Genomic DNA, 23,859 nt, shown 5'->3' on the forward strand with positions numbered 1-23,859 from the left:
TAAAATGTTCTATACAGAGTGAAATAGGAATACTATGACACAGATGCACTTTAGAGCAGCTCACTATATTTAAAAGCATGTGCACATGATATTGGGGATATTGAATGTTTATTTGCATTATCCTTGGTTTCTCTGTTTTTTTCTTATTGAGGTTGAGGGCGTTCCCAGTAATGCCTTGCGAGACCTGTGATGACGTAGCCTCGTGTTACTATAGGGATCTCGCGAGACCGCTAGAGTCACACGAGACTACGTCATTACAGGGCCTTGCCGCAAGGCATTACTGGGAACGCTTAGGCCGGGAATGCAGCGCGGGACGCCGGAAGGTAAATATACCCCGAATTTTTATTTTTTATTCTTTTTTTTACAGGGGTATGGTACCCAGGGCCTGGAGGACAGTCTCCTCTCCTCCACACCGTGGGTACCAACCGCACATGAGAAGCTTAACTTCCCGCATGGTGGGCATAGCCACATGCGGGAAGTAAGCGATTCTCATGCATTCCTATGGGTGCGGAATCGCGGCAATTTTGCATTAGCACAGCATGTGCGGAATCCCATAGGAATGCATGGGGGGCGTTCTGTACACGATTTTTAAACGTTTTCGCTGCGTTTTCGTGCCGAAAATCGCGGCAAAAACGCTTAAAAATCGCTACGTGGGCACATAGCCTAAGGTTGTGTGCACACGATGCGTTTTTTTAAGCGTTTCCGCAGCGTTTGAGCCAGATCAGACGCTGCAGAAACGCTTAAAAGATGCATTTTTGGCTTTCTGTGCCAATGCATGCGTTTTTAACCGCTCAGGAATCGCTTAGCGGCTAAAAATGCAGCATGCTCATTAATTTCCGCATTGCTCAGCGTTTTTAGCCATCCCCAATGATCCCAGAAATCGCGTGTCAAAAAACGCCTCAAAAACGCGTCAAAAATCAAAAAGACGTGCGATTTCTGGGAAGGGATCCTTTTCCTGAGCGTTTAAAAACCCTAGCGTGGGCACATAGTGCCCACGCTAGGGTTTTTAAACGCTCAGGAAAAGGATCCCCTTCCCAGAAATCGCGCGTCTTTTTCCGCGATTTTTGACGCGTTTTTTGACACGCGATTTCTAAACGCATGCTAATTAATTTGATGCATCTTTTAAGCGTTTCTGCAGCGTCTGAGCCGGCTCAAACGCTGCGGAAACGCTCAAAAAAAGCATCGTGTGCACACAGCCTTGATCTCGTCCTGTATCTTCGGTTATTTGCTACACCCATGGATACAGTCACATTGTATATGATGGAACCCATATATTTATTGTTTATAAGCAATGAATAATATTAGTTTTTGCAGTTTATTGTTGGGCTAGTTTTAATAAATATTTTTTGTGCATATATTCTGGCAAATTTTTGGACTCTGTTTCTCCTTTGTTGTAATTGTTTTTGAGTTGCCGTTTACATGGGTTCATGTTAATTTAACGCTGGTGTTCTTTCTTCTACAAATGATAACATGTCTGAAATCTTGAAACATATCAATATACTTATAAACTTATACTTTGTTAAAGTAACCTTTGAATTTTTGACAGCATTCAGTCTTTTTGCGTAGGAGTCTTATCAGCACAGCTCATCTAGAAATGCAATCTCTTTTTTTTCACTTCCCAAAAATCATAATAGAAAGTGATCAAAAAATGTCATGTGACAGAAAATGGTACCAACAAAAACTGTCTCATTCCGCAAAAAAACAAGCCTTCACATAACTCTGTCGGCAGCAATATTAAAAAATAACTCAAAATATGGTGATGCAAAAACTTGTTTTTGAGAAAAAAAAAGCATCTTTTTAGTGTGTGACAGCAGACAAACATAAGAAAACTTACAGTATATAAATCTGGTATTGCTGTAATCGCACCGACCCGAAGAATAAAGTCATCTAATTGCTTATGCTGCAAGAGGAACAGCGTAAAAAGTGAATAAAACCAATTCTTCACCTGCTGCTTGGGTCATTCTGTCTCCCAAAGATCGCAGTAAGGCTTAGCTCACATTTATCCTGCCACTCTACTCTCAGTACTCACACGGGGGTTTCTGTGTAACTCTCTGAGATATGCCATACAGACGGAACACTCGGAGGATGATTCCCTATAATGAGACAGATGGAAGCACTGTCGACCTTGTAGGACCTGTGATCTGGCGGCTTCTGTCTTTTTAGGCGTGCATGAAAGCAGTTTTGCACACTTCTGAAAAGGACACCGCTGAACAGAGGCCAGACGGAGTCCAGAGTAACTCTGCTGCCTCATTATAGTGAATGGATCCTTCGGGGAGTTTCATCTGAATCACGTCACTCAGATATTTAGATGGAAACCTCAAGGTAAGGACTCAGCGTAGTGCGCAGGATAAATGTAATCCCAAACGTTATGTAAAATGTTCCTAACAAAAGCTTCAAATCAATCCACAAAAAAAAGAAAGTCCCCATTCAGGACCTTCATCTGTCAATGGAAATACAGGAAGATTCCAGGCTACTGGTAGCAAAAAGGATCTGGAAAACCACTCTGGCTCCTCGCACTCCAAAAGAAAACTAGCAAATTCAGCACTCCAAAATCAAAATGTCCTCTCCCTTTTGAGCCAGGAGAGGTCAGGCGCCTGCGCAATGCAGAACTTTACTCTGCCCTCAACAGGGCAGATAAAGTACTCCTATGCCGGAGCCGCGGCAGAAGTAAGGAGGACGTTATCTCTAGAAGATGGGAGGCACCGGACCGCGACACCCATCGGACCGGACGCCGGGGTGAGTATAACTCGTTTTTCTTCTCTTTCAGGTTACATCGGGGGCTTATCAACAGCATTACAGAATGCTGTAGATAAGTTCCTGATGGCGGTGTCCGCAGTTTATAGGCCAAAAATGGGGAGACAGATTCCCTTTAAAAGACTGACACCGCCGGATCATAGGCCAGTGGGTGTCCACAGTGTCTCCATTTGCCTTATTATAGGGAATCTTCCACTGGGGGCTCCACTAAATCGTGTAATTCAGAGATTTACACGGAACCCTGTGTAAGCGCTCAGCGTAGTTCGCAGGATAAATGTGAGCCGATCCTCATTGCGATCTTTGGATCGCTGGTGCATCGCTAAATGATCACTAGTGAGCTTTCACACAGGCAGATCTCACAGCGATGCAGCAGCGACGCAGCGCACGATACTCACCTTTCACACACAGCGATCCTGGCGTCCTCCCGCCCGCGTCCAGCGTCGCTCGTCATCAAAGCAGGAAGCAGACGACAAGAAATGGAGCCGGACATTCTCGCGCGATCAGCGATAACCAGCGGGGGAGCCGGTCGGAGGTAAGTATCACACATAGCGATATTGCTAGTGATTATCGCTATAACGTCACAAAATCGGTGACGTTATAGCGATATCGCTATGTGTAAAACCCCCTAAAGACTTGGAATCAGCAGGTACAATAAGAAAACAATAAGTAATGCATTCAACCTCCATGAACTGAATACACGTTCCCTATGCAAGATGCAAATGCTGAACAAAAAGTATGTTCAATAGTGTTTAAAGTTTGCTCAACAGCATTTAGGCAAGGCTGGGAGAACATAATCTAGTCATAGGAGAACAAAATTGAACTCTTTGGATAGCACAATACATACCATATTTAGAGGCCAAAAGGCACTGTACATCACCACAAGACCACCATACCAACAGTAAAGTTCTGAGGATTGAACATCATGGTGTGGGGTGGTTTTACAACATATGGCACTGGCAAAATTCATATGACTGAAGGATGAATGGACAAACATCTATCAAGATCAGGGGTCCTCAAACTACGGCCCGCGGGCCACATGCGGCCCGCCAAGGACTTTTATCCGGCCCCCCGCCAGGCCGACATTGAACTCGTGAACTGCACTGTTCAATGCCGGCGGGACGAGGTGCCGAGGAAAGGCGTTACGCAGCCCTCCGTATGCAGCAGAGCACAGTGCACACAGACGGCGTGATTGTCATCACGCCGCCTGCGCGGCCTGATGACGTCACGCCGCCTGTGTAGGAAGAAGACCGAGATGAGCGGGCGCCTCTTCAGAGCAGTGGGGGACATAGGAGAGTACTTTTTTTTTTTTTTTTTTAATGCCGGGTCCTATTGGGGTCATTTACCTGCCTAATGGGGACATGTGCTGCCTAATGGGGACATTTGCCTGCCTATTGGGGACCTGTGCTGCCTAATGGGGACATTTACCTGCCTATTGGGGACCTGTGCTGCCTACTGGGGACATTTACCTGCCAATTGCGGACCTGTGCTGCCTAATGGGGACCTGTGCTGCCTATTGGAGACATTTACCTGCCTATAGGGGACCTGTGCTGCCTATTGGGGACATCTACCTGTCTATTGGGGACTTGTGCTGCCTAATGGGGACCTGTGCTGCCTATTGGGGACATTTACCTGCCTACTGGGGACCTGTGCTGCCTAATGGGGACCTGTGCTGCCTATTGGGGACCTGTGCTGCCTAATGGGGACCTGTGCTGCCTAATGGGGACATTTACCTGCCTAATGGGGACCTGTGCTGCCTAATGGGGACATTTACCTGCCTATTGGGGACCTGTGCTACCTATTGGGGACATTTACCTGCCTATTGGGGACCTATGCTGCCTATTGGGGACATTTACCTGCCTATTGGGGACCTGTGCTGCGTATTGGGGACATTTACCTGCCTATTGGGGACCTGTGCCTCCTAATGGGGACCTTTGCTGCCTATTGGGGACATTTACCTGCCTATTGGGGACATTTACCTGTCTATTGGGGACCTGTGCTGCTTATCGGGGACCTGTGCTATCTATTGGGAACATTTACCTGCCTATTGGGGACATTTACCTGCCCTTTAGGGACCAATGCTGCCTATTGGGGATTCTTGCACCACACCAGTCTGAGCCTGAGGTAAAAGTGGAGTTCCACCAATATGGGCACTGGTGAGGCTGCATTGATAGGCACTGATCAGGCTGTATTGATGTGCACTGATCAGGCTGTATTGATGTGCACTGACCAGGCTGCGCTGATGGGCACTGATCAGGCTGCACTGATGGGCACTGATCAGGCTGCGCTGATGGGCACTGCTCAGGCTGCATTGATGGGCACTGATCAGGCTGCGCTGATGGGCACTGATCAGGCTCCATTGATGGGCACTGATCAGGCTGCATTGATGGGCACTGATAAGGCTGCATTGATGGGCACTGATCAGGCTGCGCTGATGGGCACTGCTCAGGCTCCATTGATGGGCACTGATCAGGCTGCACTGATGGGCACTGATCAGGCTGCATTGATGGGCACTGATCAGGCTGCATTGATGGGCACTGATCAGGCTGCGCTGATGGGCACTGATCAGGCTGCGCTGATGGGCACTGATCAGGCTGCGCTGATGGGCACTGATCAGACTGCATTGATGGGCACTGATCAGGCTGCATTGATGGGCGCTGATCAGGCTGCATTGATGGGCGCTGATCAGGCAGCATTGATGGTCAGTGCAGTCTGTATGTCTCTGTGTGGGCAATTTTATTGCTGGTATATTGGTTTTGTAGCGCTGTATATATGTTGGTATTTTACTTATAGCAATTTTGAATCCCTAGGAAACAATGATATCAAGAAAGAGAAAAAATTGACTCGAAGTGTAGGATATTCGAAGAACCCAAAAAATCGGTAAGTTTGATGATTTAACTTCATTTTTAATATTGTATTTGTTCCTATTTTTGTTTTATTACTTCTAAATAAGATATGTGCAGTATGCACATGAATTTATTCATAATTTTTTTTAAACTATATTCCGGCCCTCCAATGGTCTGAGGGACCGCGATCTGGCCCCCTGTTTAAAAAGTTTGAGGACCCCTGATCAAGATGATAAAGATGAAACGAGGGTGGACACTTCAGCAAGACAATGTTCCCAAACACATAGCCAAGGAAACTCTCAATTGGTTTTAAAGAAAGAAAATAAAGTTGTTAGAATGGCCGAGCCAATCACCTGACCTGAAGCCAACAGAAAATTTATGAAAGGAACTAAAAATCAAGAGTTCATATTGGGAACCCACAGAACTTTTAGGCCATGTGCACACTTTGAGTAGTTGGGGAGTTTTTTACCTTATTATTTGTAAGCCAAAAACAGGACTGGGTGAAAAATGCAGAAGCCGTGATGTGATTCTATTAAGGGCATGTCACACTAAGAGATATCGCTAGCAATATCGCTATAACTAGTGACGTTATAGCGATATTGCTAGCGATATCGCTGTGTCTGATACTTACCTACGACCGGCTCCCCCGCTGATTATCGCTGATCGCGCGAGAACGTTCAGGACTGTTTCTCGTCGTCAGCTTCCTGTGGCGCTTCCTGTTGTGAAGACGAGCGACGCGTGGAGCCGGGCGGGAGGACGCAGGATCGCCTGGTGTGACAGGTAAGTAGCGACCCCCGTCCCCAGCGATGTCGCTAGTGAGATCTGCCTATGTGGCACCTCACTAGCGACTACTTAGCGATGTACCAGCGATCCTGACCGCGTCATATCGCTGGTCGGGATCGCTGGTTCATCGCTAAGTGTGACAGTACCTTTATAGTTTTCCTCTGATTGAAACAATCCTGATCTAGATCAAGAAATACTGCGGTAAAAAAACTCACTGTGTGGAAGAAAGCAACAAAATGACACCTGAGCAATGCATGCAACTAGTTTCTCCATACAGGAAGCGTCCTGAAGCTGTCATCACCAACAAAGGTTTTCCTACAAAGCATTAAATAAACTTCAGCAAGCGTGTTTAACCCCTTCATGACCCAGCCTATTTTGACCTGGCCATTTTTTGCAATTCTGACCAGTGTCCCTTTATGAGGTAATAACTCTGGAAAGCTTCAACGCATCTTAGCGATTCTGAGATTGTTTTTCGTGACATATTGGGCTTCATGTTAGTGGTAAACTTAAGTCGATAATTTTTGCGTTTATTTGTGAAAAAATCAGAAATTTGGCGAAAATTTTGAAAATTTCGCAATTTTCAAATTTTGAATTTTTATTCTGTTAAACCAGAGAGTGATGTGACAAAAAATAGTTACTAAATAACATTTCCCACGTTTACTTTTTTACTTTACATCAGCACAATTTTGGAAGCAATTTTTTTTTTTGTTAGGAAGTTATAAGGGTTAAAAGTTGACAAGCAATTTCTCATTTTTACAACAATATTTACAAAACCATTTTTTTTAGGGACCACCTCACATTTGAAGTCACTTTAAGGGGTCTATATGGCAGAAAATACCCAAAAGTGACACCATTCTAAAAACTGCACCCCTCAAGCTACTCAAAACTACATTCTAGGAGATTATTAACCCTTCAGGTGCTTCACAGGAACTAAAGCAACGTGGAAGGAAAAAATGGACATTTTATTTTTTGCAACACAAATTTTATTTTATCATTAATTTTTTTCATTTTCACATGGGCTACAGGATAAAATGGATCCTAAAATTTGTTGGGCAATTTCTCCTGAGTACACCGATACCTCATATGTGGTCATAAACCACTGTTTAGGTGCACGGCAGGGCTCGGAAGGGAAGGAGCACATTTGACTTTTTGAATGGAAAATATGCTGGAATATTTAGCGCTTGCCATGTCGCGTTTGGAGAGTCGCTGTGCGCCTAAGCACTGGAGCTTCCCCACAAGTGACCCCATTTCGGAAACTAGACCCCCCCAAGAAACTTATCTAGATGCATAGTGATCGCTTTGAACCCCCAGGTGCTTCACAAATTGATCCGTAAAAAAAAAAAGTACTTTTTTTTCACAAAAATTATCTTTTAGCCTCAGTTTTTTTCATTTTCACGTGGGCAACAGGATAAAATGGATCCTAAAATTTGTTGGACAATTTCTCCTGAGTACACCAATACCTCATATGTGGTCATAAACCACTGTTTGGGCGCACGGCAGGGCCCGGAAGGGAAGGAGCACCATTTGACTTTTTGAATTGAAAATTCGCTCCAATCGTTATCGGACACCATGTCGCGTTTGGAGAGCCCCTGTGTACCTAAACATTGGAGCTCCCCCACAAGTGACACCATTTTGGAAACTAGACCCCTTAAGGAACTTATCTAGATGTGTAGGGAGCACTTTGAACCCCCAAGTGCTTCACAAAAGTTTATAACGTAGAGCAGTGAAAATAAAAAATCATTTTTTTTCCTCAAAAATGATTTTTTAGCACGCTATTTTTTATTTTCACAAGGGTAACAGGAGAAATTGGACCACAAAAGTTGTTGTCCAGTTTGTCCTGAGTACGCTGGTACCCCATATGTGGGGGGGAACCACTGTTTGGGTGCACGGCAGGGCCCGGAAGGGAAGGAGCTCCATTTGACTTTTTGAATTGAAAATTCGCTCCAATCGTTATCGGACACCATGTCGCGTTTGGAGAGCCCCTGTGTACCTAAACATTGGAGCTCCCCCACAAGTGACACCATTTTGGAAACTAGACCCCTTAAGGAACTTATCTAGATGTTTAGGGCGCACTTTGAACCCCCAAGTGCTTCACAAAAGTTTATAACGTAGAGCAGTGAAAATAAAAAATCATTTTTTTTCCTCAAAAATGATTTTTTAGCACGCTATTTTTTATTTTCACAAGGGTAACAGGAGAAATTGGACCACAAAAGTTGTTGTCCAGTTTGTCCTGAGTACGCTGGTACCCCATATGTGGGGGGGAACCACTGTTTGGGCGCACGGCAGGACTCAGAAGGGAAGGAGTGCCATTTGACTTTTTGAAATGAAAATTAGCTCCAATCGTTAGCGGACACCATGGCGTGTTTGGAGAGCCCCTGTGTGCCTAAACTTTGGAGCTCCCCCACAAATGACCCCATTATGGAAACTAGACCCCCTAAGGAACTTATCTAGATGCATAGTGAGCACTTTGAACCCCCAGGTGCTTCACAGAAGTTTATAACGCAGAGCCGTGAAAATAAAAAATATTTTTTTTTCTTAAAAAAATATTTTTAGTCCGCAATTTTTTATTTTCACAGGGGTACCAGGATAAACTGGACCCCAAAAGTTGTTGTACAGTTAGTCCGGAGTACAATGGTGGGGGGACCACTGTTTGGGCACACGTCGGGGCTCAGCAGGGAGGTAGTGACATTTTGAAATGCTGACTTTGATGGCATGGTCTGAGGGTGTCATGTTACATTTGCTGAGCCCCTGTGTGCCTAAACAGTAGAAACCCCCCGCATGTGACCTCATTTTGGAAACTAGACCCTCCAAGGAACTTATCTAGATGTGTGGTGAGCACCTTGAACCCCCAAGAGCTTCACAGAAGTTTATAACGCAGAGCCGTGAAAATAAAAAATCATTTTTTTCCCTCAAAAAAAAAAAGATTTTTAGCCCGCAATTTTTTTTCACAAGAGTAACAGGATGAACTGGACCCCAAAAGTTGTTGTACAGTTTGTCCTGAGTAAGCTGGTACCCCATATGTGGGGGGAACCACTGTTTGGGCACACGTCAGGGCTCGGAAGGGAAGTAGTGACATTTTGAAATGCTGACTTTGATGGCATGGTCTGCGGGCATCATGTTACATTTGCAGAGCCGTTGATGTACCTAAACTGTGGAAACCCCCCACATGTGACCCCATTTTGGAAACTAGACCCCATAAGGAAGTTGCCTAGATGTGTGGTGAGCACATTGAACCCCCAAGTGCTTCACAAAAGATTATAACGCAGAGCCATGAAAATAAAAAATAATTTTTTTTTCCTCAAAAAATGATTTTTTAGCTCGCAATTTTTTATTTTCACAAGGGTAACAGGAGAAATTGGACCCCAAAAGTTGTTGTCCAGTTTGTCCTTAGTACGCTGGTACCCCATATGTGGGGGGGAACCATTGTTTGGGCACACGTCAGGGCTCGGAATGGAAGTAGTGACGTTTTGAAATGCAGACTTTGATGGAATAGTCTGCGGTCGTCATTACGTTTGCAGAGCCCCTGATGTGTCTAAACAGTGGAAACCCCCCACAAGTGACCCCATTTTGGAAACTAGACCTTCCAAGGAACGTATGTAAGATGTGTTGTGAGCACTTTGAACCCCCAAGTGCTTCACAGAAGTTTATAATGCAGAGACGTGAAAATGAAAAAATCATTTTTTTCCCCAAAAATAACTTTTTAGCCCCCCCAAATTTTTATTTTCCCAAGGGTAACAGGAGAAATTAGTCCCCAAAAGTTGTTGTGCAATTTTTCCTGAGTACGCTGATACCCCATATGTTGGGGTAAACCACTGTTTGGGCACACGGGGCTTGGAAGGGAGGGAGCACCGTTTGACTTTTTGAACGCAAAATTGTCTGGAATCAATGGTTGCACCATGTCGCGTTTGGAGACCCCCTGATGTGCCTAAACAATGGAAACCCCTCAATTCTAACTCCAACCCTAACCCCAACACACCCCTAACCACAGCCCTAACCCCAACACATCCCTAACCACAAGCCTATCCCTAATTCCAACGCTAACCCTAATTCCACCCTAACCCTAATTCCACCCTAACCCTCTTTCCAACCCTAACCCTCTTTCCAACCCTAACCCTATCCCTCTTTCCAACCCTAACCCTCTTTCCAACCCTAACCCTCTTTTCAATCCTAACCCTAATGGAAAAATAAAAATATTTTCTTTATTTTATTAGTTGTGCCTACCTATGGGGGTGATAATCGGGGGGTTTATTTACTTTTTCTTTCATTTTGATCACTGTGAGAGTGATCAAAATGAAAGAATGGAATCTGCAGCCGGCAGATTCGGGCGGGCGCACTGCGCATGCGCCCGCCATTTTCCAAGATGGCGGCGCCCATCATCCGGACCCGAGGGACACCAGGAGGGACGGGGGGACTCAGGAGGTACCGGGGGGGGGGTGAGGGGGGATCGGAGGCTGGCGGGGAGCAGAGGGAATGGGAGGGGGGCAGATGATGACAACGGCGGCAGATTGCAGCTGTCATTCAGTTGCGGGGGGGCGATCGCCGGTGGGGGGGGTGGAATCGATGTCTCCAGCCATGTCCGATGCTACAGCAGCATCGGCCATGGCTGGATTGTAATATTTAATCAATTTTCATTGATGAAATATTACTATCGCTCTGATTGGCTGTTTCACTTTTAACAGCCAATCAGAGCGATCATAGCCACGTGGGGGCGAAGCCACGCCCCCTGTGGTGAAGAACAAAGCCCCCTGTATCTGCGGGTCGGGTGACCTTTCAGTGACCTAGGTCACCCGACCCGCAGGGGGGCTTTAAAGTCATGACGCCACATAGGCGTCATGGGTCGTTCTGGTATGACTTTTCATTATGCCTACGTAGCGTCAAAGGTCGTGAAGGGGTTAATACTTCTACCCTGTGTCATTTCTCATTATACATAACTTAAAGGGAACCGGTCATGCGAACAAGCTTAGCGTGCAGATATGGGGTTATTCTGCAGGTTAATAGCGTTCTGAACCTGCCCAGCACTGGTACTTAGACCCCAGCTGCCGGCAGGAAATTATCTTTATTCCTCCCGACAACGTTTGGGTTTCACTCATGGCACTGGAGCCACTTCAGTCACCGCTGTTTGGAGAGTGGTTGCTGTAACCACCAGGGCTGTGGAGTCGGTAAGCCAAACCTGCGACTCCGACTCCTCAATTTCCCTTACACCGACTCCGACTCCAACTCCGACTCCACGACTCCGACTCCCACACATATTGCTTATATTTAAGTGAAAAATTTATTGTAGTACAATGTGAACCTCAGACATTTAATCATTTTTATGATCCAATAATCAAGATATTTATATAGAACAGAATATATATTGGTGTACTACCCGGTTTTCATTCTTTTTGGTACAGATACGATATGGATAGACAGATATGGATAAATGGATAGATAGAGCAGATTTCTAATCTGATTTTGCTATTGAAAACATTATCTATGAGCTCAAAAACCTTTCAGGTGATGCAGTTTTTTAAAAAGATGATCAGCTTTTGCAGCTGAAAAACGTATCCTCAAAAAACACAGGAAAAACGCTGTGTGTGAATGTAGCCTTAGATCAGGAATATAACAGCCATTTATAGGACATTTCATAACTTTCCCAAACTCCTATGAAAAAATATTCAGCACATCCTGCATTGAATTACTGTACCCAATTTATTATATATTTTAGGAGTCGGTCCATTTTATACCGACTCCAACTCCACCAAAATGAGCACCGACTCCGACTCCACAGCCCTGGTAACCACACCCCAGTCAGTGACAGGGGCGCAGTTACACCCGCTGCTCCATATGCAAAAACCGTGACTGAACCCGTGTTGGCGCCGCCTGTGACTGAAATCCGAACGCTATTGGAAGGAATATAGTTCACGTGGCAGTGAGGGGTCCAAGTGTCGGCGCCAAGTAGGTTCAGAATACTTATTAACATACAGACTAACCCCATATCTGCAGCTTAATAGCATTTTTTCACGCAACAGGTTCTCTTTTCATTTATAGACATCTATGCTTTGTTTTCTTTGCCTGTGGAAAGGATGGGTTCTTACTGACATCTGGAGAGAATTTCGTGTCAATAGCACTTTTAGAAATATAATTACTTAGAAAACCGGTGACGTGTTCAATACTTATTTCACACCCTGTCTATTAATACACACACTACATTACATGCACATAATAAAACAAGCAAAACACAGATGGGAGCGCTTTAAAAAAAACGTTCCTGTGTTGAAATAATCTTATAAATGTGCCCCTCCTATGTGCTCTGTAATGGCTGTGTCTGACCCTGCAGAGCTGCTCCATCCAGTTCATGGAACTTATTACCATCAAGCTCTATTGATGAAAGTGTTAAATGTACTTTTTTTTTGTGGAACAACCCCATTAACTGATCAATTGCCATAACTTTTGAATTAAAAAAAAAAAAAAAAAAAAAATTATGTTGGTCATTGAATACAAGGTTTATTCATATAATTTAATTCTAACCACACACACTTTTTGTAAATTACTATACAGTTTTTACACCATGAGACCTCCCTCGGGGTGGTCCTGAGAGTGAAAAAGGGTCTGCAATGCTTACAGTGGATTTGAGTGCATACAATACAAACACCCAATATATTAACACTGGATAATATGTCTCCATGTACTTGAAAAATAAACCTTAGAACTTCAAGACCGCTGTATGCGTGAGGCCATCACAAAGATTTTCTTCATTTTGACACTTGGATGTTCTCTGTTCCATTCTTCTGATAAGTTGGGCTGGATGTCTTCTCACCTAGGTTGGCCTAAACTCTAACCTAATACTGGAGATTATCACAGTCTTCACGGAGCTGTCATCCGAGTGCGGTCCGATGATTTCAACACACCTGTTGACTTGCATGGCTAACTGCGATCTGAATATCGGCTGAAACTCAAGGCATGCTGAAACTTTTACCGGCTCAGTCCGAGTTAAAACACGTGCATGGCTCCATAGACTAACATTGTTCAGAGTGTGATCCGATGTTTAATCGCACTTTGGCCAAACAAACGGTTGTGTGACCCTGGCCAACACTGCGCCCAGAGCGAGAGCTGCCAGACACCCCAACTGTGCTGCGGGCACACTGACTATGAAGGAATCTGCAGAGAACAGTGAGGGGACAGGCCCTCGCTTTCATTACTGCTTCCCATCAGCTGCCACCTCTGGCTTACCCGATACACCCAGAAGTGCTCTGAGCGGCTTCAGAGGGGATCAGTTACGTGCCCCTTCTTTCTTCAGTAGAACGCAGAAGAGATCAGGATATTAATCTATTCTGTGACGCACTAAATACCGGCGGAACATGGACCCGATCTGTTGGCAGTCTGCACTCTGAAGCCGCTTGTTACACTTCTGGGGGCATCAGCTGCCTTCACTGATGAAATGGGGTATCACTCCCACAGTCTGCACACCGCTGACTGCTTCAGTCAGGGTATATGCGACACCACAATTAAGGTTCACGCATCACCAGTCTGGTATCTGCTCGCATGCACATTGAAGGGGCGTAAAGGTGCACCAAGCTCCTGACCCTGCCAAGGGGACTCTCATATAGAATAAAACAAGTTTTAAGAATAGTTACAGCACTATATATATATATATATATATTACTTGTATGATCTTTTTATATACAAAGCTGTTTCATTAGCTTAATTTGCATTTTGGGGTGACAGACTCCCTTTAAACCCTTGATTATACAGGAATCTTTTTTTGTTTTTCATTGTTTTCTGTGAGTAAAAATTCTTTGCATTGGTCAGATTTTTTTAAGCCCTGCCCTATTATGTATACAACAGCCATGAGCTTGTGCTCCACGACAGATCTACACGTCATCCTGCCACTTGTGGGATCAGAAGCTGGTGGAAAAATCTACTGCTCCTGCTGTAATCAGTGGATCGACGTTCTCACCGATTCTGGGGATTTAATAATGTCCACCAGTAGATTGTGCTGGAGGCAGCGTTTAATGTCGTACTTGGCAGGAGGCGGCTTGGGCTACATGGTGACAGTCATGCGACAGCAATGCAACCAAAACCATCCGAGCAGCTTGTGGTCACATGACTAGTAGAGACATGATAAGAGTTAAAAAAAAATAAAACACAAAATAAGAATCCCAGTAGGACGGTGCAGAGCGCCGCCCCCCCCAGCCCGGTGCAGAGTGCTGCCCCCCCAGCCCGGTGCAGAGTGCTGCCCCCCCAGCCCGGTGCGGAGAGCTGCCCCCCCCCCCCCCAGCACGGTGCGGAGAGCTGCCCCCCCCCCCCCCAGCACGGTGCGGAGAGCTGCCCCCCCCCCCCCAGCACGGTGCAGAGAGCTGCCCCCCCCCCCAGCACGGTGCAGAGAGCTGCCCCCCCCCCAGCACGGTGCAGAGAGCTGCCCCCCCCCCCCCAGCACGGTGCAGAGAGCTGCCCCCCCCCCCCCAGCACGGTGCAGAGAGCTGCCCCCCCCAGCCCGTTGCGGAGAGCTGCCCCCCCCAGCCCGTTGCGGAGAGCTGCCCCCCCCAGCCCGTTGCGGAGAGCTGCCCCCCCAGCCCGTTGCGGAGAGCTGCCCCCCCAGCCCGTTGCGGAGAGCTGCCCCCCCAGCCCGTTGCGGAGAGCTGCCCCCCCAGCCCGTTGCGGAGAGCTGCCCCCCCAGCCCGTTGCGGAGAGCTGCCCCCCCAGCCCGTTGCGGAGAGCTGCCCCCCAGTCCATTACACCCTCTGTATGTGGGATATAGCCAGGTTATCACCCCCATGACTTATGGCCATTGCTTTATAAAGCCTAGACATCCCCTATACGTATATACCCAATGCCCAGCACAGCAACAATGCATCACTGTGAGGAGCGGCCGCTGCGGTATTACTACACTCAGGGATCCATGGAGTCCGGAACTAACATGGAGTAGAAGTCACGGCGTCCCGACTGACAGAACTCACAGGCCACCATTAGGCGGAGGAAGGAGTGTGAACGAGCGTCTCGCTAGGGTCGCAGAGGGGACGACTTACGTGTCCACGGGAAGACGTCAGCTGCTCTGTGTTGCTATAAGCAGCACGCCGTCAGCGTAGCCGTGCGTCACTTCCGGGAGGGGCTTCAGACAGTGCGTCTGTGGGACGCTGTGCGTCTATTGGGCGGGGCTAATTTCCCTTCGGTGTCTGGTGGTTGCCAGGGAGACCCAGGACAACTGCTGTTGGCGTCCAGTGCCGGGTGACAGACAGCAGGGCAGCAGAGAGGAGCTGAGCATGGTGAGTGCTGGGGCCCCCTAATGGAGAGAATGGGGGTATACAAGGGAGTGCAGAGCATGGTGAGCCGTGGGGCCCCCCTAATAGAGAGAATGGGGGGATACACGGGAGTGCAGAGCATGGTGAGCACTGGGGCCCCCTAATAGAGAGAATGGGGGGATACACGGGAGTGCAGAGCATGGTGAGCACTGGGGCCCCCTAATAGAGAGAATGGGGGGATACACGGGAGTGCAGAGCATGGTGAGCCGTGGGGCCCCCCTAATAGAGAGAATGGGGGGGGATAAACGGGAGTGCAGAGCATGGTTAGTGCTGGGGCCCCCCTAATAGAGAGAATGGGGGGATACATGGGAGTGCAGAGCATGGTGAGTACTGGGGCCCCCCTAATAGAGAGAATGGGGGGATACACGGGAGTGCTGAGCATGGTGAGTGCTGAGTACTGGTGACTCCAGCTCCTACCCCTGAGGACATGGACTCTGTGTATAGCACAGCTTAGTGAAATGAGCACTAAAGAATTAAATGGATTGTCTACAATATTACTTTTTTTTTTTTTTTAAACAAAATGTGATCCAGTTTCTGTCTTGCTCTTCCCAGCTGGTCGCCCTAAGTCCAGTGTTAGAACTAGTAGAACCAGTTGCTGTGGCAGACGAACTGTTGGTACAAGCTGGGGTCCACTTATAGAGGTGCCCACCTCCACCTTAAGAGCAGCAAACCGCAGCTTCTGTTACAGATGCATAAAGGGGCGTTATTGGACTGCAAAGGGTCCATATACCGTCTGTGCCCGTGGCACTCTGTTCTGTCTCTATATCCGCCCCGACATCCTTTTCTGTCTCTTTGTCCACCCCGGCACCCTCTTCTGTCTCTGCGGCCGCCCCTGCACCCTCTTCTGCCTCTGTGGCCGCCCCTGCACCCTCTTCTGCTTCTGTGGCCGCCCCTGCACCCTCTTCTGCCTCTGTGGCCGCCCCTGCACCCTCTTCTGCCTCTGTGGCCGCCCCTGCACCCTCTTCTGCCTCTGTGGCCGCCCCTGCACCCTCTTCTGCCTCTGTGGCCGCCCCTGCACCCTCTTCTGCCTCTGTGGCCGCCCCTGCACCCTCTTCTGCCTCTGTGGCCGCCCCTGCACCCTCTTCTGTCTCTGTGGCCCCCCCCTGCACCCTCTTCTGTCTCTGTGGCCCCCCCTGCATCCTCTTCTGTCTCTGTGCCCCCCCCCTGCATCCTCTTCTGTCTCTGTGCCCCCCCCCTGCATCCTCTCTGTCTCTGTGGCCGCCCCTGCAACCTCTTCTGTCTCTGTGGCCGCCCCTGCAACCTCTTCTGTCTCTGTGGCCGCCCCTGCAACCTCTTCTGCCTCTGTGGCCGCCCCTGCACCCTCTTCTGCCTCTGTGGCCGCCCCTGCACCCTCTTCTGCCTCTGTGGCCGCCCCTGCACCCTCTTCTGCCTCTGTGGCCGCCCCTGCACCCTCTTCTGCCTCTGTGGCCGCCCCTGCACCCTCTTCTGCCTCTGTGGCCGCCCCTGCACCCTCTTCTGCCTCTGTGGCCGCCCCTGCACCCTCTTCTGCCTCTGTGGCCGCCCCTGCACCCTCTTCTGCCTCTGTGGCCGCCCCTGCACCCTCTTCTGCCTCTGTGGCCGCCCCTGCACCCTCTTCTGCCTCTGTGGCCGCCCCTGCACCCTCTTCTGCCTCTGTGGCCGCCCCTGCACCCTCTTCTGCCTCTGTGGCCGCCCCTGCACCCTCTTCTGCCTCTGTGGCCGGCCCTGCACCCTCTTCTGCCTCTGTGGCCGCCCCTGCACCCTCTTCTGTCTCTGTGGCCGCCCCTGCACCCTCTTCTGTCTCTGTGGCCGCCCCTGCACCCTCTTCTGTCTCTGTGGCCGCCCCTGCACCCTCTTCTGTCTCTGTGGCCGCCCCTGCACCCTCTTCTGTCTCTGTGGCCGCCCCTGCACCCTCTTCTGTCTCTGTGGCCGCCCCTGCACCCTCTTCAGTCTCTGTGGCCGCCCCTGCACCCTCTTTTGTCTCTGTGGCCGCCCCTGCACCCTCTTTTGTCTCTGTGGCCGCCCCTGCACCCTCTTTTGTCTCTGTGGCCGCCCCTGCACCCTCTTTTGTCTCTGTGGCCGCCCCTGCACCCTCTTTTGTCTCTGTGGCCGCCCCTGCACCCTCTTTTGTCTCTGTGGCCGCCCCTGCACCCTCTTCTGTCTCTGTGGCCGCCCCTGCACCCTCTTCTGTCTCTGCGGCTGCCCCTGCACCCTCTTCTGTCTCTGCGACTGCCCCTGCACCCTCTTCTGTCTCTGCGACTGCCCCTGCACCCTCTTCTGTCTCTGTGGCCGCCCCTGCACCCTCTTCTGTCTCTGTGGCCGCCCCTGCACCCTCTTCTGTCTCTGTGGCCGCCGCTGCACTAAACCATGGTGATGTGACATCATGTGACCACATAGGCCTGCCGTCACGTCTTGTCACATGACCGCTGCTTTGTGTTGGGATCCTACACCTGAGTCACCTGAAGTCATTAACATTAGATCTGATAAAGGATTTGTGTGACTTCAGGACAATTTTTTATGTGTTTTTGGTTATAAATAATATTTAGATTTGTTTTACATTAAAACATTTGCACCGTTTGGGTTTTTCAGACTTAATTGTTTCATTGCAAATTGCCAAATTTGAGTTAAATGGGTGTTCCCATTGTAATAGACGGATCTTCTGCCGGCTAGTGCTTGTAAATGTATCCTGTTTTGCAATTTACTGCTTATTAAATTTTTCAGCGATTCTTGAGATATTAACCCTTTTTTTTCTTTTGTTTAGGCTCATTGCCTTGGAGACCGACCATCGCTGCTAGACCTCAGAGCATGTGTAGTGCTTACAAGCTCCTTCCCATTAAGCTTGTAATTAGTGTTTTGAAGCTGGCTAAGATCGCTGGAGAGCGCTGTTACCGTCTATTCACAGCCAGCTTAAGTGCAGTACTTGCAGGCTAGACAGCTGCGGTGGTCGGTCTCCTAGGTAACAAGCTGTAAATAAATGAAAAGTGTTAATATCTCAAAACTGCTTGTGGTTGCAAGCACCATCCAACAATATCCCGTAACTGAGAATCCATCAGACAGCTCGTTCTGACAGAAGAACTTGTACGGCCATGTTCACACAGTTTTTTGAGGTGATCGAAAACAATGCGTTTATTCCATAAGGAGCCACTTCAAAGATGTGACTCGCACTGTTCTTTTGGTCAAGATGTTATTCAAAACCTCTTCAGGAAAAACAAAAATACTTAAAAAAAACTCCTAATTTGAACAGTAAAGTGGACTTTACTAATGACTACTGCAGTCTCCGATTTATTCACCCCTTCATCACAACTGTCTTTAATACTTAGTAAAGCACCTGTTAACCAGCTATTCTAAGGCCTTTTTCACACTTCAGTTTTCTGGCGTCAGTCAAAATCCGCCAGAGTTTCCGTTTTGTGACAAACAGATGCCACCGGATCCGTTTTCTGTACGGATCCGCTTTAGTCGCTAGGGAATGAAATTTAAAGGAACACGAGTCTGGAAGAGAGAGAGACACAGAGACACGCAGGCCTTGGTAGACTTTTAAGTATGCTTGGGATCATTGTCCCATTGGAAGGTCCAATGACACCCAAGCGTGAGCTTCATCACAGAGGACATAAAGTTTTCTTTTAGGACTTCCTGATACTTGATTGAATCCATCCTACCCACCACATGCTGCAGGTTTCCAGTGCTAGAGGAAGCAATGCAGTCTCAGGGCATCGCTGATCCACCACCATGATTCTCTGTAGGCAACATCGAGCCACCGCTATGCTTCAGTGTAGGCATTATGTTAGTTTCAGCATGTTCTTCGCTTCTCCTTTTTCAGCCATAACGTTGATGCATATGCCAAAAAATGTTACACTTTTGTTTCATCACTCCTCAGAATGGAATCCCAAAACTTATATACCTTATTTATTTGGTTTTGAGCATTTTGGAGCTAAATTTTCTGTAATTTTTTGATCAGGAGTTCAGGAATGGAGGTCTCCAGTTTTTAGTAGGCGCATTACTGTTCAAACTGAAACCTCAGTGCCAGCTGCCACAAACTCTTGCTGTAGGTTTTTTTTTTGCAGTCAATTAAGGGTTACTAACCACCTGTCTCCCCGGGAATCGGATGACAACTACCTCTTTCTGTCATATCTAGGGAGTATAACCACTGATCCTTTAACTTAAAATTGTGAGCTATGCTTAAACTGCACCTCTTGTAACATTTAGTGCTTTTTTTTTATATATATATATTTTTGTATCATTTTCCTTGTTTGTAGAAGGCAGTGAGCTCTTCTCTTTGTTTTTGGCCCAATCTCTTGACAACCCAAGACTATTAGAGAACTGGATGCCATTGCTGTTGAGAAAGGGGTAACATTTCTCAGGAACACAGCCAGAAGCTGGGACACATTTATAAGGTTATCTCTGCACTGGAACATTTTATTTAAACCCACCCAATTGTGTAAATTATTATTATTCCAAGATCTATTGATTACAATTAACTTTTGTTTCATCTGCTCTGCTGACAGGCTGTGACTGTTTGACGTCATGCTGATTGACAGCTAGCTCGCTGCTGCCTAACTGCAGGATGCCGGCTGTCTATCAGCATGATGCTGGCAGTTATGCCCCATTGACAGAGCAGCTCGGAAGAGGAAGAGCTTCTCTGTTGACTTCGAACAGCCGAATCGCCGGCAGGAGCAGTTATTGACCACTGTGAGCCAGTGTCGGTTTCAACAGGCAGGAAGTTGCTTCTGTTAGTTTTAGGCCCATAGTAAAAAAAAAATAAGTCCTAGACAACCTCTTTAATCCATCTGTGTTTTAGGTTACCTGTCAGTCATTTTTTTATCACCAAAATCTTATCAGTGCTTGATATGATAGTAATCAAACAGATAGGTGACACACCCAGGGAAATAGTTAGCTTGAGAAGTAGGCTAGTTTTTCTTGAGCCAACCTCTGAGCTCTTGTAGACCAATAGTAGACATAGTGAAGGCACTGCTCACCTAAAGACACTTGGAGATGCTTCACATAGGATTTATTGTCAGATTGTCATATCCATTGGTTATACCGTGATAAGTACAGTATTAGGATAACATTCCAGGTAAAGAGCCTTCATCAGACGTATAGGCTATGTTCAATGTCTATAGGTCAAGGGGGTGGAATTCCCCCAAACGGAGACAACCAAGATTTTCTTTTCTTGGCACCTCCTCCATCTTTGTAGCTGCCGTCCTCCTGGCTTGATTGATGTGGTGGATGTGTCCTACGTCATCCCTAGATTACCGCGAGTCTTGTATATGTGCAGTTGAAGCGCAGGCCTACTAGGAGCAGAGCAAAGTCCTATAATCCGCTGGAATCTGGAAGTGAAGTCTGTCCCAGGAACATGCGCAGGACTATTCTCTGGACTTAGTATGGCCGAGCATAGATCGCCTGCACTTCAACAGTGCAGGTACAATATTCGTGGTGACCTGTTGTCATCCATATCAAATAGTTTAGTTTATATTAGGAAAACCTACCTGAGCAACCCCTTTTTAAATAAAATAGTCCCCTCTGTAAAACAAAAATAGCAGATACTCCGCCCCCTCAAGGGCGCTGCGAAGACGTGAGCGCACAGCAGTCCAATAGCAGCCACTGATTGGCAGCAGGGCTCACATGGCATAACATGTCACATGGGTGCCCTGACGCTGACATCACTGAAGTGGAGCTGATGCAGGAGGTGAGTGTCTGTTGTTCTTATTTTACAATGGGTTGTCTGGGTAGGGGACAACCCCTTTAACTTTGCTTTGCAGCGTCGCCACCTCCATTATCGATTTGTGTATAGCACAGGTGGAAATTAAGCCTAATTTTCTGCAAAATGACACATGAAATGGAAATGATTAACTTCTAAGGATAGGACTAATCCTTGATTACTTGCAGAGCCCTGTCTGTATGGAGTGGTGGTCAGATATGCGCACCGCGACCCCATTCATTCTGTATTGCACTGCTGGAGATGGTAGAGAACAACCTAAGCTTTATTTGGCAGCCCCAAAGAGCGACCGCCGCTGCATCCAGACAGGGATCTGCAGAGCGCTATTAGGCTTCTTTTATACATACCGTGTTTTTGCTGGCCGTTTTTGCGGCCCCAATAGATTTCTATGGGCCTGCAAAAAATGGAAGTTTGTTTTTTACGTGCACCTTTGCGAAACGCCGTTTTTGTTTTTTTTTCTTTGTTGCAATTCTTCTTCCATAGTATTAGAAAACCGAAAAACGGCAAACCACAAGTTTTTTGCGGTCCGTTATTGCGGCAGACCGCCTTTTTGTGGCGATATGGCACGTAAGAAAGGCTCACAATAACGGGCTGCAAAAAACCCGTTAAGTGATAAGCTGAGTTCACACGTGGCGTTTTTTTCGCGGCGGTTTTAACCGCGCGATTTTGCCGCGAAAACGTGAAAAATAAGCATCCCATTCATTCCTATGGGATTCCGCAATGCTGTGCTAATGCTGCAGTTTTTACCACGGCGGAATCGCTTCAAGGTAAAAAAACGCAGCATGCTCATTAATTTCGTGGAATCGCGGCAATCCCGCACCCATAGGAATGCATTGTTCTGCTTACTTTCCGCATGTGGCTGTGCACACCATGCGGAAAGTAAGCAGAACATTTGCGGATGGTACGCACGGTCCGGAGGAGAGGAGACTGTCCTCTGGGTACCATATCCCTGTAAAAAATAGAATTTAAAATAAAAAATATTGTTATTCTCACCTTCCGGCGTCCCGCGCAGCCTTCCCGCCTCTCTCCACGCTCCCAGTCATCCTTTGCCAGTGATGACGTCCGTTCTCGTGGGATCGCGAAGTCTCACGGTCATTCGCGCGACGTCATCGCGAATGACCGCGAGACGTCGTGATCCCGCGAGAACGGACGTCATCGCGGTAATTGTCGCAAAGGATTACTGGGACCGGGAGCGTGGAAAGAGGCGGGAAGGCTGCGCGGGACGCCGGAAGGTGAGAATAACAATATATTTTTTTTTATTATTATTTTTTACATTCTATCTTTTACTATTGATGCCGCATAGGCAGCCTCAATAGTAAAAAGTTGGTCACCCTCGTCAAACACTATGTTTGACGAGTGTGACCAACCTGTCAATCAGTTCTCCAAGCGATGCTCCAGATCGCTTGGAAAACGCTAGCAATTCTGCAAGCTAATTACGCTTGCAAAATGCTAGTTTTTCCGCGGGAAAATCGCGGGAATTTAAAATGCGATTTTCCAGCGGAATGGAATTCCGGAATTTTCGCGGTAATTTCCGCAAGAGTTCCGCTACGTGTGAACCCAGCCTAAGTAGCCTTAGTTATACCATGATAACTGCTTGAACCTGACTAGGCAGAAACTCCGCTCCTCCATGAACACCTGCACCCACGCTTTCTGCTGAGCCCATACCCCTCTTCTTCACTCTGCTTTCTTCGATCAGTGGGAGTCTGAGGACCCGGATCTCTCCCAAGTACATGAAAAATGAGTAATCGTACCTGTTGTGTCAGGCCGAGTTCTCACTTAATTATTCTCCCTCCTGACCAGCATCAGTTCTGAATAATTCCTCTTTAGAAACAGGAGATTTTTGCTGAAAGCTTCTCAGAAGACGCAGGTGTTTTTGTGAGGGAAACCTCCAGATGCAGTGTAGTAATGGATGTACTTCCTCCAAGTGTCCGGTCGGTTTCTGCACCCCTCAGCACGCTGCCAGGTGGCACTGCAGCACTTTCTGTTCCTTCCTAACCCGACTGTAACAATGACATTCATTTAGAGGTGAAATCCTGTGCTGCATTAACAGCCAAATCTTCCTGCTGTACCGTACAGAGGCAGACTGTACTGTAGACATTGGTAATGTCTGATCATGTCCTGTAGATCACCAACCCCTTCTCTGGACAGATGAGAGATCTGCATCCTGTCACTAGGCGTCCAGCGCAGGCCGCAGATCTCTGAAGACACTCATCGGTCTTCTAGTCTGACTTCTCATTTTAGCTTATAGCATTGATGTCCAAGACGACATTCACAGACCAACTATGAAAGGCATTCACCAAAGGAATCGTTAGTATACACTCAATGTGGCAAGTTAATTCCTATGTATGTTCACGTCACATTTTTATCTTGTTTTTCCTGCAAAAAACAACTTGGTGTTTTATTGCGCCAGCAAAGTGAATGAGACACCTGAAATCTCATGCCCACTGTGATTTTGTTTTTTTGCAGATTTGAAGCCGTTTCATATCTGCTGCATGTCATTTCTTTG

The 23,859-nt window shown here is 47.4% G+C and overlaps 2 protein-coding genes across 4 annotated transcripts in view; one reads left to right on the forward strand and one right to left on the reverse strand.

Annotated features, from left to right (window-relative positions):
• The window catches only part of BLZF1 (basic leucine zipper nuclear factor 1), a 32,258-nt gene extending 16,736 nt beyond the window's left edge, over positions 1 to 15,522 (reverse strand). Inside the window, exon 1 of one of the 3 annotated variants that reach the window (XM_073563792.1) lies at positions 15,389 to 15,522. The gene's annotated coding sequence lies outside the window, so the exon portion shown is untranslated. Of the gene's footprint in view, positions 1 to 15,279 lie in introns of all 3 variants that reach the window. The other 2 variants (XM_073563794.1, XM_073563793.1) reach the window with 2 other exon arrangements.
• The window catches only part of NME7 (NME/NM23 family member 7), a 238,141-nt gene continuing 229,776 nt past the window's right edge, over positions 15,495 to 23,859 (forward strand). The window contains exon 1 of the mRNA XM_073563790.1: positions 15,495 to 15,625. Within this exon, the coding sequence (XP_073419891.1) occupies positions 15,623 to 15,625 (3 nt within the window). The 5' untranslated portion in view covers positions 15,495 to 15,622. The remainder of the gene's footprint in view (positions 15,626 to 23,859) is intronic.

The sequence above is a fragment of the Dendrobates tinctorius genome, unplaced genomic scaffold (genome assembly GCF_039654945.1).
Source record: "Dendrobates tinctorius isolate UK_male_01 unplaced genomic scaffold, ASM3965494v1 ptg000398l, whole genome shotgun sequence".
Classification (NCBI taxonomy): Eukaryota; Metazoa; Chordata; class Amphibia; order Anura; family Dendrobatidae; genus Dendrobates; species Dendrobates tinctorius.